General features: G+C 52.5%; 1 protein-coding gene across 1 annotated transcript in view; it reads left to right on the forward strand.

Annotated features, from left to right (window-relative positions):
• The window catches only part of LOC119566264 (maestro heat-like repeat-containing protein family member 1), a 446675-nt gene extending 431132 nt beyond the window's left edge, over nucleotides 1-15543 (forward strand). The window contains exons 4-15 of the mRNA XM_043548990.1: nucleotides 3368-3490; nucleotides 5299-5405; nucleotides 5760-5891; nucleotides 6286-6365; nucleotides 6631-6736; nucleotides 8065-8160; nucleotides 8919-9023; nucleotides 9387-9522; nucleotides 10302-10396; nucleotides 11427-11579; nucleotides 12391-12541; nucleotides 13293-15543. Of these exons, the coding sequence (XP_043404925.1) occupies nucleotides 3368-3490; nucleotides 5299-5405; nucleotides 5760-5891; nucleotides 6286-6365; nucleotides 6631-6736; nucleotides 8065-8160; nucleotides 8919-9023; nucleotides 9387-9522; nucleotides 10302-10396; nucleotides 11427-11579; nucleotides 12391-12495 (1238 nt within the window). The 3' untranslated portion in view covers nucleotides 12496-12541; nucleotides 13293-15543. The remainder of the gene's footprint in view (nucleotides 1-3367; nucleotides 3491-5298; nucleotides 5406-5759; nucleotides 5892-6285; nucleotides 6366-6630; nucleotides 6737-8064; nucleotides 8161-8918; nucleotides 9024-9386; nucleotides 9523-10301; nucleotides 10397-11426; nucleotides 11580-12390; nucleotides 12542-13292) is intronic.
• Nucleotides 15544-15904: the final 361 nt, after the last annotated feature.

A 15904-nucleotide genomic window follows, 5' to 3' on the forward strand; every position in this document is an offset into this window, starting at 1 on the left:
ATTCCAAAAATATGGCCACATTGTCAAGGTCTGCGACTGCACATTTTTCCAATTCCACTAGGAGACCATCTACAAGTTTTTGGAAGGTGGCAGGTGCATTCTGCAGCCTGAAAGAGAGCACATTAAATTCATACAGCCTGACATGTGTGATGAAGGCTGACCTTTTCTTGGCGGATTTATTTAGCGGTACCTGCCAGTACCCCTTGGTTAAGTCCAAGATAGGGATGAACTGGGCCCGTCCCAGTTTCTTCAATAGTTTATTTGTTCGTGGCATTGGATAGTTGTTTGGGAACGTTACAGCATTTAGCTTATGGTAGTCCATGCAAAAACGTATCTCCCCATTTGGCTTGGGAACTAGAACCACTGGAGATGCCCATGCACTGCCAGAGGGGCGGATTACACCCATTTGTAGCATATCCTGGATCCTCCATTCTATAGCAGTTTTAGCTTGAGGAGACACCCGTTAAGGTTGGGCTCTAATTGGGTGAGCATTACCTGTGTCAATGGAGTGGTATGCCCGTTCAGTCAGTCCTGGGGTGGCTGAGAACGTCGGCGTGTAGCTAGTGCACAGCTCCTTGATTTGCTGTCACTGCATATGTCCAAGGGTCATGGAGAGGTTTACCTTTTCCAAACCACCATCACTTTTTCCTTTGTAGTAGACACCTTTAGGCCATTCAGCATTATCTCCTCCCTGGGCTGTAAACTGACAAATCTTTAATTCTTTGGAATAAAAGGGCTTTAGAGAATTAATATGGTACACCTTAGGCTTTCGGTTGGAGATGGGGAATGCTATGAGATAATTAACAGCTCCCAGGAGCTCTTGGACCATTAATGGCCCTTCCCACAACGCTTTTATTATGTGGGCCTAGAGTGCCTTCAAGACCATGACCTGGTCCCCTACATTGAAGGAACGCTTTCTGGCATGTTTATCATACCAGGCTTTTTGCTCTTTTTGAGCATCCTGTAGGTTTTCTTTAGCAAGGGCTAAAGAGGTTCGGCAGGTGTTTTGTAGGTTGGTTACAAAGTTCAGAATGTTAGTTCCTGGAGAAGGTGTAAACCTCTCCCATTGCTGCTTTACCAACTGTAATGGCCCCTTAACCTCATGGCCATATACAAGTGCAAATGGTGAAAACCCTAAACTGGGATGTGGTACAGCTTTGTAGGCAAAGAGCAACTGCTGCAACAGTAGGTCCCAATCATTGGAGTGCTCATTTACGAATTTACGTATTATGGCCCCCAAAGTTTCATTAAACTTCTCCACCAGGCCATTTGTTTGATGGTGGTAAGGAGTGGCAACCAAGTGGTTCACCCCATGAGCTTCCCAAAGGCATTCCATAGTTCCTGCCAGGAAATTAGTTCCTGCATCTGTAAGGATGTCTGAGGGCCAACTTACCCTGGCAAAAATGTCTGCTAGTGCCTGGTACACACTTTTAGCCCTGGGGTTGCTTAGAGCTACTGCTTCTGGCCATCGGGTGGCAAAATCCATGAAAATCAGTATATACTGCTTTCCTCTGGGTGTCTTTTTTGGAAAAGGACCCAGAATATTTACAGCTACTTTCTGAAATGGAACCTCAATGATGGGGAGTGGCTGGAGAGGGGCTTTGACCTGGTCTTGGGGTTTTCCCACTTTCTGGCACACCTCACAAGACCGGACATAGGTAGAAACATTCTTGCCCATTCCCTCCCAGTGGAACGACTTTCCCAAATGTATTTTTGTTCTGTTCACCCCAGCATGGCCACTAGGATGATCGTGGGCTAAGCTTAATAGCATTACCCGGTACTTAGTTGGAACTACCAACTGTCTCTGAGGATGCCAATTTTCCTCGTATCCACCAGAAAGAGTTTGCTTGTATAAAAGTCCTTTTTTGACAACAAACCTGGATTGATTCGAAGAGCTGAGAGGTGGTGGGTTGCTCCGTGCCGCCATCCAAGCTCTCTGGAGGCTTTGATCTGCTTTCTGTTCGGTCTGGAACTGTTCCCTTGATGCTGGAGACATCAGTTCCTCATTGGATTGTGGACCTGGGCTTGGTCCCTCTGGAAGCGATGCAGGTGATGGGCTGTTTTAGTTGACTGTGAACCGCTCTTCGCTGGTGCACTATGTTGGGGTTTAGGCTCTGGCTGAGCCTCTTGTGTAGGGTTATCTGCTGCTGCCAGTGCAGGTTGGGTGGGGCCCTCTGGTGTTGGGGTTGCAAGTACTGGATTCAGTGCTGGCATTGGTTCTGGTGCTGGTTTTTTTTGCCGGTTCCAGTTCTGGGACTGGCTCTGTCTGGGTCTCTGTGACTGGATTCACTACTGCTGTTGCAGACATTGGTATGGGGTCCGGTTCCAACATCTTTGAGTGGGTTCTGGTAGAAGTCTCCGGAACAGAGCTAGGTGTGACAGCTTGCTTAGCCTGGCTGCGGGTGACCATTCCCACCTTCTTGGCTAGCTTCACATGATTGGCCAAGTCTTCCCTCAACAGCATGGGGATGGGATAATTATCATAGACTACAAAAGTCCACATTCCTGACCAGCCCTTGTACCGAACAGACAACTTGGCTGTAGGCAAGTCAAAAGAGTTGGACTTGAAGGGTTGAATCATTACTTGGACCTCTGGGTCGATTAAATTGGGGTCCACTAAGGAAGCATGGATAGCCAACACTCCATGTCCCTCCATTTTGTGACCTTCTTCCTGCCCACACTCACAGATTCCCTCCGCTCTGAGGGTACCTGGGAGGCATCTGGGCCTGAGGACCTCTGGTGTGATTTCAGTGCAAGGAACTGTAATTTCCAGGGGTTCTTGGGGCAGTTGGCCTTTGCATGTCCCGGCTTGTTACCTTTAAAACTTTGCCCAGCTGACTGGTCACTGGGGCGAGGTGGGTTGCTGGAGAACGGTGTGGTGGGACGACAAGGTGTCTGGAGTGTTCCTTGGGGTGTAGTTGGGGCCTTGGGCTGCCCCCGGTAGTAGGGTGTGGTCTGAGGGTGTCCCTTCTGGTATCCGCTCCAACTGTGACGAAGGTTGTTCCTCTCTCCTCCCTCCACCCGTTTTGTTCCGGTTTGCCCCGCCTCTCTGACAGTCTGGGACTGCTTGTATTGATCAGCATAAAAAGCAAGACTTCCTGCTGAATCCATTTTTTTATCCCATAAACACTGCTTTCTATCATCCTTGGACATATTCAGGAATTGCTCCTGTATTATCAAATCCCGTATTCCTCCAAAGCTAGTTACATCCTGTCCATTGAGCCATTTCTCAAACAGATCTGTTATCTGCTTTACATAAGCCACATTACTTAGCCCAGGTCCTCTCTTAAGGGCTTTCACTTTTACTCTGTAAGTTTCAGGTGTAACTTGAAATTGTTTTAAAACCAAACCCTTGGATTTATTATAGTTCAAAGCCTCCTCAACCGGCATCTTATTGAATATATCCAGAGCTCTTCCAGGCAATTTTGCGGCCGATCTGGTCATCTTGTGAGCTTCAGGGATTTGATGGAGTGTGCACAGTCTCTCAAAGGTGAGAAAATAATCAGCAATATCACTGGATTCATTATACTGTGGACATAGTGTAATGGATTGTTGGGGAAGGATTTGTGGATTGTTGGGGAAGGATTGTTAGGGTTATTTGGTATATTCTGCCGAGCCTTTGCCTTCTCCATCTCCAGTGTATGCTTCCTCTCTTTTTCCTTCTCCTCCTCTGCATGCTTCCTTTCTTTTTTCCTCTCCCCCATTTCTTTTTCCTTTGCCTCCATTTCTTTTTCTTTTGCCTTCATTTTCTCTGTCTGAGTTCGACCCATCTTTTATGTTCCTTTTGTTTTTCCTCAGCCTCAAATCTGGCTAATTGCAGCTTCTGTTGAACATGGCATTCTGTCATCCTAACCTCTCTGTTTTTAACTCACTTTACACCCAAGAGTTAGAAATAAAGCAAAAAACCCAAAAACTCTGACTTGTAAAATTTTGCTGTGCTGTAACCTGATACCTTTTTTCTTTGATAGCTGTTCTCAGCCTACAGAAAACTCCTTTTGTTATGCCTGCTGCTCTGTCCCCCAGACAGAGAGACAGAATCTACAGCTGCAATCACCTTTTACAAAACCTTTTAAAATCCTGCTATGCTTCTGGTTCAAAATGATCCCACCACTGCCACCATGTCAAGGTTCCTTCCCTTTAGGGTACAGATGTGGGGACTTTAGGGTACAGATGTGGGGACCTGCATGAAAGACACCCTAAGCTTGTTTTTACCAGTTTAGGTTAAAAACTTCCCCAAGGTACAAACTTTGCCTTATCCTTGAACAGTATGCTGCCACCACCAAGCATTTTAAACAAAGAACAGGGGAAGAGACCACTTGGAGACATTTTCCCTCAAAATACTCCCCCCCCCCCAAGGCTCTATACCCCCTTTCCTGCGAAGGCTTAATAATAATCCTCACCAATTGGTACAGGTGAACAGAGACCCAAGCCCTTGGTTCTTAAGAACAATGAAAAATTAATTAGGTTTTTAAAAGAAGAATTTTAATTAAAGGAAAGGTAAAAGAATTACATCTGTAAAATCAGGATGGTAACTACCTTACAGGGTAATCAGATTTAAAACATAGAGAATCCCTCTAGGCAAAACCTTAAGTTACAAAAAGACACAAAAAGAGGAATATACATTCCCTCCAGCACAGCTTATTTTACCAGCCATTAAACAAAAGAAAATCTAACACATTTGCTAGCTAGATTACTTACTAACTTAACAGGAGTTGGAAGGCTTGCATTTCTGATTTGTCCCCAGCAAAAGCATTACACAGACAGACAGAACCCTTTATTAGCCCCCCACCCCCCTCCAGATTTGAAAGTATTTTGTTCCCTCATTGGTCATTTTGGGTCAGGTGCCAGCGAGGTTATCTTAGCTTCTTAACCCTTTACAGGTGAAAGGGTTTTGCCTCTGGCTAGGAGGGATTTTATAGCACTGTATACAGAAAGGTGCTTACCCTTTCCTTTATATTTATGACATACCCTGTGCCCATTGGCTCACCAAGGCACTAGGACTGAGCCACGGGAGCCCCACTGACACCAGTGGGAATGGCAGAGCCACACCCTGTGGCAGGAGATGCTGGGCAGAGTTGGGGGAGCTCCAGCCTCCCCTGATAATATTGGGGGGGGGGGGCTGATGGCCACGGGGCCCTGAGGCTGATGGGGCTGAGGTCATCTCTGGGAGGGGCAGGGTGGGGACCTCGATGCCATGGGGTTCCTTGTTGAGGATGGGGGACATTGAGCCATTTCTCTACCCTGCATTCCCACAGCAGTAGCATAAATGATGCGTTTCTCCTTCTCTCCCTGGTGCAGAGACCCTCAGTGCCCAGCTGGAGGAGGAGGAGGAGGAGGAGGAGGATGTGTCCCCTGAACAAGACACCATCAGGGTCATCCAGCAGCACCTCCAGGGCAGAGCTGAGGTACAAAGATCTTCCAGCTGCACTGCCCAAGTCTGTCCTGCCCCTTGTTCCATCCCCACCCACATTAGGCATCTTGTCCCAGAGAATCCATCACCCGCAATGGGGGGCACTTCTCCCCTGTTACCTGGCACCCCAAAGTGGGGGTATTCGTCTCATGCAGGCCAAGGTGTCCGCTCCCCACAGACACTGTCCAAGTTACAACCCCAGTCTGTGTAGGGTGACACTGGTTTTGGGAAGAGGGGCGGCTTTCCCTGTCCAACTCCAGGGAGGTCCTGAGACCTGGAGCTTTTATAGGTGGGGTGGGGAGGTCCCTACCTGACCATCTCTCTCTCTCTCCCCCAACCCCACTCTTAGTGGGTGGAGGACAGGGCCAAACAGCTCCGCTTCCTCCATGCTGTCCCACGTCTGTGCTTCTCGGCACAGCAGCAGGGGTGGGACACTCTGGAGCCGCACTTCTCCAAAGCGGCCCTTGTGGAGAGCATTGCGGTGAGTGGGACCCCGTGCCCGGCTCCTGGGGTGAGGGAGCCCAACATGGGAGGAAGAGTTAGTGGGGCTGGAGGGGGAAGCAGAGGACAGGGCTTCCTGGGGCTGAGGGCTGGGGAGCAGGGAAAGAGGAAATTCTGACACTGATGGGGAACTGGCAGTGGGGAAACTGTAAGGCCGGAGGGGCAGCGGAGGCTGAGGGGAGGGAGGAATTGGGTGGGAGAGGGGGAAGGAAAGAGGAAGTTTGATGGATGGGAGGAATGGGGAGCCCAGCTTGTGGGGGTGGGGGTGACACTGACTGTTTCTGCAGAGCACTTTGGCCTCCTCCGTGGGAAGTGCCTGTGGGTCTACAGGGCCTGAATCTCACATGCAATTTTATCTCCTTGGGGTCTCTCAGGAGCTGATTGAAAATCTGCCCATGGCATCTGAGCCGAGCTCCATCGTCTCCAGCTCCATGGCCGCGGTTTGCAGCCTCAGGTACCAGGACCCTCCCATCCAGCTGCCCTCACCCTGGTGCAGATCCTCTCGGGCCTAGATTAACCCCAGCCGTGGCTGTTTGCGTCCTCCAGCAGAGGAGTTGGGAACGTCCCCTCTTTCCTGGCTGGGGGGGTTGATTTCACTCCCATAACGTCACAGTGGCCATAGGGAGGGGATCATTGCAGGGGAGGAGGGTCATGTGCATGGCAGTGCCAGCGCCACTCCGGTGCTCCCAAGCATAACACGGGCTCCTCTTTCCCTCCAGCAAACTGAAGCCACCACTTGCCCTGGAGCTGGAGTCACGCCTCCTGCGGGCTCTACTCTACACTATTTTTACCATGGGCACTGGGCAGGACACCACCCACTTCCAGGTATGTCATGATCCTACTTCTCTGTCCCAGGAGCAGGAGTGGCCTCTGGTCCCTGCTCCCTCGGTTTGATGGAGCTGCTGAGAATAGGGGAGGGTTGAGCAGTGCTGGGGGCAAGCCCGGGCAGGGCGTGTGGCATGGGGGGATGACACAAACTGCAAGGGAGGGCCCCTTCCCTCCAGTGAGGATTGCGTTACCCCTCTGTGGCTGATCCCAGCCTTCCCTCTTCTCCTCATTCCATGCTCTGCTGACTGGACTTTCCCGGGGATCCTACCTCCCACCCATTGCGGTTTGGCTTTTCCATACTCTGCTGGGTACCAGGCCCTGCGCAGAGAACTGCTAAGGGCAAGAATTGAAGAGCCAGCAAGCATCCAGCCATGAACTCTTGCTAAGTGTTCCTGCAGTGATGTGAATGGCAGAGGCCAGGATGTACCTTTTGGGTCTGGCCAGGGCTCCCCAGAGAACCCTCCTGCTCCCCTGACAGGGGTAGCCCCATGTCCCATGACTGACGGGTGCTCCCTCTTGCAGGCTGTCAAGGTTCCTTCCCCACTCTGAACTCTAGGGTACAGATGTGGGGACCTGCATGAAAACCTCCTAAGCTTACTTTCACCAGCTTAGGTTAAAACTTCCCCAAGGTACAAATTATTTTACCCTTTGGACTTGGATTTCCACTGCCACCACCAAACTTTATCTGGGTTCCTGAAAAAACAGAGTTTGGACACGTCTTTCCCCCCAAAATCCTCCCAACCCTTGCACCCCACTTCCTGGGGAAAGTTTGGTAAAAATCCTCACCAATTTGCATAGGTGACCACAGACCCAAACCCTTGGATCTTAGAACAATGAAAAAGCATTCAGTTTCCTTACAAGAAGACTTTTAAGAGAAGTAAAAAGAAAAGAATTACCTCTGTAAAATCAGGATGGTAAATACCTTACAGGGTAATTAGATTCAAAACATAGAGAATCCCTCTAGGTACAACCTTAAGTTACAAAAAAGACACACAGACAGGAATATTCATTCTATTCAGCACAGCTATTTTCTCAGCCATTTCAAGAAATCATAATCTAACACATACCTAGCTAGATTACTTACTAAGTTCTAAGACTCCATTCCTGTTCTGTCTCCGGAAAAGCATCACACAGACAGACACAGACCCTTTGTTTTTTTCCCTCCTCCCAGCTTTTGAAAGTATCTTGTCTCCTCATTGGTCATTTTGGTCAGGTGCCAGCGAGGTTACCTTTAGCTTCTTAACCCTTTACAGGTGAGAGGATTTTTCCTCTGGCCAGGAAGGATTTTAAAGGGGTTTACCCTTCCCTTTATATTTATGACACAGGCTCTGCACAACACCTACTTAGAGAGCCTGGACAGCATGCTCGGGGGCCTGCTGGCAGAGACCCCCACCACGGACAAGCTGCAGCACCTCTTGGAGGTGAGCAGAATGGGAGGGTCTGGGGGGGAATTTCCCATGAACCCCGTGGGAGGGCTGCAAAGGAGAGACTAGAAGAACCATGTTTCCATTGTGTCCTCCCAGCTTGGACCCAGATGGCCACGCTTTCCCAGAGCCGTCAGCGCAGTGCAATGTTGGGACCCTTCCGCCATCCGGGGTAGCGGTGGCGGGGAAGGGGCGGGGGCAGAGGGAAGGAGCTGGGACTGTCAGCCAGAGCTCTGCACAGTTCCACTGAGCACTAACAGTGAGCACCAGGCCTGGCTGGGGACTGAGAGACTGAAACCCCTGTGCGATCTGGGACACGGGCCTCTGAGAAAAGTTACTGGCTCCTTTCTAGGGAGACCCTGAGATACAGGAGAAGACTCAGGGAATCAGCTCTTCTGTCCTAGGGACACGGCAGTTCCCGGAGGGATTGTCCTCACGGCCCCTCCATCCATCCTACCAAGGCCTCTGGAGCTGGGGTCTGGGGGCCCAGGGCATGTGCCTTGATCCTGATGGGCTGTTCATGGATCAGGGGTTCAGAGCAAATAGACCAGCCCCAAGGCTGAGCTTTGTCCCAGGCTGGAGAGACAGTGACAGCTTGTGCCCAGCAAGATGTGGGCAGTGTCATGAACCCCCACATGAGGAGTCAGATATTCCACCCGGAGCACAAGTTCTCCACCCCATGTGGAGTGGGAGAGGCTCATTTGTAGAGCATGTAAGCCTGCCGGCTGACCCTCCCCTGCCTTCTTCTCCCGCAGCACCTCCATTTCTGGCTCGACTCCAGAAACACCCAGGAGAGAGCTAGGGCCATACGGAGCAGCGCTGCCCTGCTCCGATTTGCCACCTCCCTCTCCGGATTTGACGTAAGTGACCTTTACCCCAGCATCCTGTAGAGCCAGGGCTTGAGTCAAATTCCTCATCCCCTGGTTAAGTGGTCCCCCCTTGCTCCTTAAGGGACTGCGACATTCCATAGGCCACTGGCTGGCAGGGTCGTGCCTGGCCTCAGTGCCCTTGTTACTCTGGAGAAGCCTGGCAGCTAGTGCTCAGAGAGGGCCCATGCCCTGGTCCCTTTGCTCCAAGCTCCCTTGGGGGCAGAGAGAAAGAGGGCTCTAGTTCCTCTCCCTCAGCGCCTCCTACAGATGGATGGGAGCAGAGCTCTATCCCAGGGGAGCTGGGGAGCTGAAGGCAGAATGTTGATGGATTCCCCCCTTCTCCTCCTCTACCAGACCTCCTCCGATTTCCCCAAGGCGGGAAACTTTGTGCTGCAGCTGGGTCTCTGCATCTCTGACCCAGCCGATGACATCAGCCGGCAAGCCAGGGATGGGATCTATTGGCTGCAGAGGCTCCTGCTGCAGAGGAGGGGTAAGAAACCCAGCTGGGCAATGGGACCCCATAGAAATGAGTCCCTTGGAGACTAGCTCCAGCTGGCCATTGGGACACCAATAGAACTAAGGCCTCTTCTCTTAGACCAACTGCAGCAGGGCAGAGGGACCCCAATGGAAACAAGGCCCCTGTTTTGGGCCCTCCACTTACTGGCCAAGGGACCCTACAGAAAGAAGCTCCCTCCTCTGAGACTGACCTCAGCTTAGATGATGACTCACACTCATCTCCCTAATTCAGGGAGAGAAGAAGGGGACAAAGATGCCAGGGAAATTGGCTGCTTTACCTCATAGCCTGGCTCTGTCCCCCAGTCCAGAGAAATCAGCCCCCCCCCCGGGGGGCTGCCAGCTGGTGAGGGGACAGGAACGGACCTATTGAGACACATGGAGGGAAAGAGCCCATCATGAAGGCAGGGGCAGGGACCACAGGGGATGGACACAAAGCTTGTAGAATGTCACCAGCTGGGTAGCTAGGGCCAGATCCTGACATCAGTGGCTGTGGGGGGTTTTCAGCATTAGCAGCCACCATTAACAGGCACCTATGCCCAGAGCACAATGACCATAAGGGTCACCTGATTACTGTGATGAATGAGACAAATCCCCCTTCAGGTACTAAAGCACCTGGTGGGGACCCTGCGAGTCCATTGGGCCGTGGATGCCACGAGGACCCCAGCCAGTGTTCACCCAGCAAAGGGAACAGAAGGAAACAGGCACTAAAGGCAGATGCCAAACCTCCCCAATGGGTGTGTCTTTCTCCCCCAGGGCTGAACATCAGAGAGGAGAGCGATCTGTGGTGTCGGGACGGGCTCCAAGACACCGAGCGGCTGGCGTACAGGAACATGGCCAGGGTGGGGGAGGTAAGGACCCTCCGCCAGGGCATTGCAGTAGCTCAGGTGTGGAGCTGTCTTCCCCTGCAGTGAGTGTGTTATGGAGGGGGAGGGATACCTCAGTGGTTTGAGCATTGGCCTGCTAAACCTAGGGTTATGAGTTCAATCCTTGAGGGGGCCATTTAGGGACCTGGGACATCTGTTGGATGATTTAGTTGGGGATTGGTCCTGCTGTGAGCAGGGGGTTGGACTAGATGAACTCCTGAGGTCCCATCCAAACCTGATATTCTATGATACTTATTTCCAGCAGACAGTGTTTGGCTGCAAGAGGCCGAGGAGCCTGGGCTGGAGCCTTGCTAACGGTCCAGGCTTGTGTGTGTTGCATGGATCCATGGTTACATGGCATAAAAGGGATCCTCTGGGGGGTTGAGTTAATGAAGGATTGTATCCCCAGGGGTCTGGCTCTGCTCACTGTCTCCCTGGCTGACACCCTGGTGTCTGAGAGGGGAGCCCCTGGGTCAGTGAGTTGGGAAGCTCACACCAGCAATTGCTGGACCAGATCCTTGTTGGATTCCCTGCACCTGTGGAAGCACAGGCAGGGTGTGGGGTTTGCCGAGCACCAGGGCGAGTCAGGAAGCAGAACCTGCCCCTGTCCTGGGTGTTGGGTGAGGGACACTGAGCTCCTTTCCTGGGCTGAGTCACTGCGGCATATGTGACGCTCGTGGGATTGTCGGTGGGGTGGGGAGCAGGAACGGAAGCAGATCGAAAAGGCCCCTAACCTCTAGCGAGTGAGCTGCAGGAGATATCGCTGCTGGGAGCAGTAGCGGGTCCTTTGTTGTCTTTGTGAGCTGGGTTCCAGAGCGCGCAGACTGGAGCGTGACTCCTGCTCCAGAAAGAGCTATTCCTCAGTGCCTGCAACCTCTTACTGAAGGGGGTTCCTTGGTCCATGGGACCCCAAAAGTTGGCTGCCCCAGGACTCTTGTCCACCTTGTGAGTTACTAGAGGGATTTGGAGCCTGGTTCTTTACAATTGACAAGGGCTCTGGTGCTGTTGGTTTTAGGTCTTTGGAGAGATCTTCACGGAAGGCCAGAAAAGATCTTTCCTCCAGGCAGCGCTTCTGGCCATACATGACCCCGAGATCCGTGTCAGCCAGGCTGGGCTTGTGCTGACATATTCTATCCTGGGGGAAGCCGGCCAGCTGATTGGGAACGAGGTAACCAAAGAAGGATCAATTGGGGAGGGACACCCAGGGCCTTTCACCTCCAGGCTATTGACAGTCACTCCCATCCCATCCCCATGCACTGACCTGGGAGCAAGGAGAGGATGAACCGGGGCAGGTGCCATTGGTAGGAGTCAGCTTCTCCCCTGAGCAGCTCAAAGCAGAGCAGACCCAGCTCGGCTATTTCCTAACAGGTGTCACATCAACATGACAGGCTGCTATTGCTCATGCTAGGGGCTGCCAACTCCCCCGTGAGAGTTTCATACCCCTGCGGGCCTCAGGCTGGTTCCTAGGGCCCTAGTATCATGTTATCCCAGCCACCACCTGCTCTGGGAGAACTGGAGGAGTCAGTCAGCAGAGGCTGCTGAAGTGCCCCATTCCCCAGAGCTACTGTCCATGGCATCATCTTAATAACGGGGGTGAGGGGGGTCCCTTGGGAAAGGTGTCCACGTCCTCTCGCCCCACAGCACTACTGCCCAGAGCCTTCCAGCCCTCAGCTGGAGGGGGAGAGGGTGGATGAGGGGATTCTGGGGAGCGGATCTTAATCCCCGGCTGGGTTGGGAGGTAGAACAGCTCTCACAGGGGGACTGAGAGGAAGGGGACAGGAGTTCATTCCACAACTGTGGGAGTGGGGTTGGAGGTCACTCGAGAGGAGACAAGATTTCGTCTCAGGGGGTTGGGTGCGGGAATCTGTCCCTTGGATGTGGGGAGGGTTGGGGTGGAAATTTTGCTGGCTCCCAGGGCCGTTCATGCCCTTCGTTGCCATGGGTGTCGGAGTCTCTGACCGGTCCTTGTTCCCTCGCAGCAGGAGGACGTGACAGCGACGATCATGGCGCACCTGTTCTACATCCGGTGCCTGCGCCAGGTGCCCAAAGCGCTGCAGGGGCTGTGCTCCGTGGGACAGCCTTGAAGGGCCCCCCCTTCCCATGCCCAGAAGCTCCCACTCCCTGCCGCAGGTACTGCTCTTTCCTGCTGGGCCTGGGGGAGAAGGGCTAGGGGGAGGGGCCATAAACCCCACAGCACTGAGAGAAACCCAGGCCGAGCACCTCGCTCTCACCACCCTGCCCCACCCTGACACCTGGAGCTGGGGCCAGGCCAGATACGGTCCCTGCCCCTATGCCCAGAGGCCAGTTTCAGAAGCATCAGGCTTTCAGGGCCATGGGACTGGCCCAGAAATGGGAGCATCCGCAGAGCCAGCGTTTATCCTCAGTAACCATTGCAGTCTGGGAGGGGTGGCCCGATGTGGAGCCCTCCCCTGTCGTCACTGCTCAGACCTCCCCATGGCCCATGTTACCCCGTCGCAGTGAATGTCTGACCATCCCCCACCTGGGTCCCAAGCCACACACATGGTATCTGAATCCTTCCCAGACAGGAATGAAACTCCCCCCTAACACCTCGGGGCAAGGAAGGATCCTCCCCATCTGGCAGGTGGGGACTGAGACACAGAGGAAGGGCTGCGATCCTGGTCACACACTCCTGGGGGTAGATCTGGGAACTGGACTGGATCCCAGGCTAGTCCCTTTCCCCAAGAGGCAACTTCACTTTCTGCCCTTTATTCTCCCCTCCTCCTGGTGGGGGTCTCTGAGTGTGAAATGAACCAGGAGAGTGATGGGGTCCTGGCACAATGCCTGGGTGGGAGCTCCCCTTGGCTTGGACCCCAGGGTCAGAGACATCTTTGTCATCTTGCTCTCCTTTTTTTATTCCTAGGAAGGGAGTCCCCCGATTAGGGGTCTCTAGGGATCCAGCTGGGCAGTGCCTAGGAGAACCTGTAAGTCATCCTGGTTCCCGCCTGCATGCACCACCCTGTCCTGCGCTGCCCTCCGGTTCTTCACTGTTGACTCTGGTTTGACCCTTGGCTCCGGTCTCTGATTATGACTTTGGCGTGACCCTTCTTGGCTCCAGATGTTGCCTGCCCACCTTGATTCCATATCTCCTTGCCCTTCTTTAGCCCCGCTCCAGGCCCTCCACTGACCCGCTCCAGCATTGCCTTCTCCTCCTGATCTTCCCCAACCACTCGGACGTTGACTACCCGGCTTTGACCCTCGGCCTGTATCTGGACTCTGGCTTGACATTGACTTGGCTGATCTTTGCTCTCTGACTACCGGGCTATGACCTTTGGCATGGATTTAGACTCTGGCCCTGGTTCTGCTTCTGCTTTGTCGATGGACTCTGATCTCGGTTTTGACCCTGGTGTGTCCCTGGACCTTGATTCTAGCACCACTCTTAGCCTCGGCACAATCCTGCACCTTGCTGCGACCTGCGCTCCAACCCCTGGGCATCATTATCAGATGCAGTACGTGACATTAGGTGGTGCAACTTTTTGGAGAAAAGCAGGCTCTCCGCAAGTCAGTGGCCTGTATGCAACAGGGACACACCACACCAGGTGTGAACCAGGGCCTCACTACATGAGCCTGGCCCGATGATGTCCCTGCTGGAGTTGCGCAATGGAAATGACTGAAAATGTCGGGGTTCCTTGAACCAGCCTCTGCCCCTGGACCTACTCCACCTTCTTGACTCGGACACCCGGCATTCCTGATCAATACCCGGATTACATGGATACCTTTGAAAGAAATGGGGACTCGTTGCCTCTGCACCGGGACTATGACTGCCCTCTTGACCTGCAACCTTGGTTGAAAGTTGCCTTCACCAGTATTTACACATCGGTGGAACCAGAATTAGTGGCTCTCCCTGCGTACAGGCCTGAATACCGGTCCTAAGAGTTTATGAGCAAATAAGCGTTTCCCACAGGTGCCCAGGCCCTTTTGGGGAAGAAGAAATGTGGGACTCTACTATGTCTCTCTTTAGACAATCAGCCCCTGAAAAAAATGATCGTTTGGAACCATAACCCCCTGCTGGGAATCCCACAATTGTTGGCTCGCAGGAAATCTGCAAAGTTGTTCATCAAACTTCATCTGTGAGGATTTCCAATCTAACACTCATTTGGGCAGGGGACAAATGGAAGGCAGATTTCAAAGCACACTATGGACATTTTAACTGTCAGACATGCCATTTGAGCTAACTAACGGTCCCCTGCCCTTGCAACACTTCATCAGTGATGTATTTGGGGCCATTGTGGATCCGCACAGTGTCATCTATTCAGGTGACAGACTTCTTTTTTTTGAGAACCGAGAGCAGCATGCGCACCACACCTGAACCTGGAGAGGTTTCGGCAGCATGGTCTCAGCACAGAATTGGAAAAGCGTACCTCCGGCCAACTCTCCACAGAGTTTTTGGGGTACGTCCTCTCCCCGGAAAATGTTACGATTGATCCAAATAAGGTGGAAGCCATTCATAGATGGGACGAAGTTTGAAGTCCTCAAGAAGACCATCGTTTCCTAGACTTCACCTGCTTTACTGCTGCTTCGGCCCAGGGTTCTCAGAGCCAATAACCCCCACGAGAGCTCTCCTCCACATAATGGCCACGTTCGTTTGGTCACCCAAGTTCCAAAAAGCCCGCAAACAGCTCACAACTGCCTTCACTACTGCACCTATTTGGAGGCTCAGCGCTCATCCTGGAAGTAGACGCATCTACTATGACCACCAGGGCCTGCTTCATTTGCTGGTGCCAGATGTGTGCTGAAATTCAGACTTAGCTTGACTGAGGTGACTTCTGCGCTTTCACCAAGGCACCACGCACCAAACTCCTTGGCATTTCAGGCCTCTGGAGACCCTGCCCTGGCCATGGGCAGCCATTGCCAGGAATTTTACCGAATCAAATGGCCACATGATGGAACTGACTCTCATAGATCACCTGACCACGATGGTGCGCTTCATCCTCTTCTGAACATGTACTGTCGATTGAGAGGACAGATCAGTTCTGAATTTGCAAAGGCCAATGAAACCTTTATTTTGCTAAATGTAGATTTCCCACTGATTTCATGTCATGCTACAAATGACCTCTCCGAAATTCCCAGCTATCGACCTGGGTCAACAAATCCATCACATGCAAGAAGAATGAAGGGAGCCCCTTCAGGACACTATTAAGGAGTTCAGATACTGTATGGACTGCTGATGGTAAGAGGGAAGCCATTTGCTGAAGGGAGGTACAAAGTCCCTGGCACTGACCAAATCCCTAAGCTCTGTCCATGGCAGCAGTTCCTGGCCCATCCCCTTTGCTGACCTTCTGATAACATCTTCCTCCCCTGGGTCTAGGGAGCAAACTCTGGGTCCCTTCCCTCACTCTGGCACAATCTGTGCCCAGAGTGTCTGAGTCCCTGGCCGAAAATGGGTCTCTCCTCCCTGTTGGGGGGGGGGAGACTTGTACCCCCATTTTACAGACAGGGAATGAAGGTGAGGAAGTGACCTCTCCAAGGTCACAC

The sequence above is a fragment of the Chelonia mydas genome, chromosome 6 (assembly GCF_015237465.2).
Source record: "Chelonia mydas isolate rCheMyd1 chromosome 6, rCheMyd1.pri.v2, whole genome shotgun sequence".
In the NCBI taxonomy this organism is placed as follows: Eukaryota; Metazoa; Chordata; order Testudines; family Cheloniidae; genus Chelonia; species Chelonia mydas.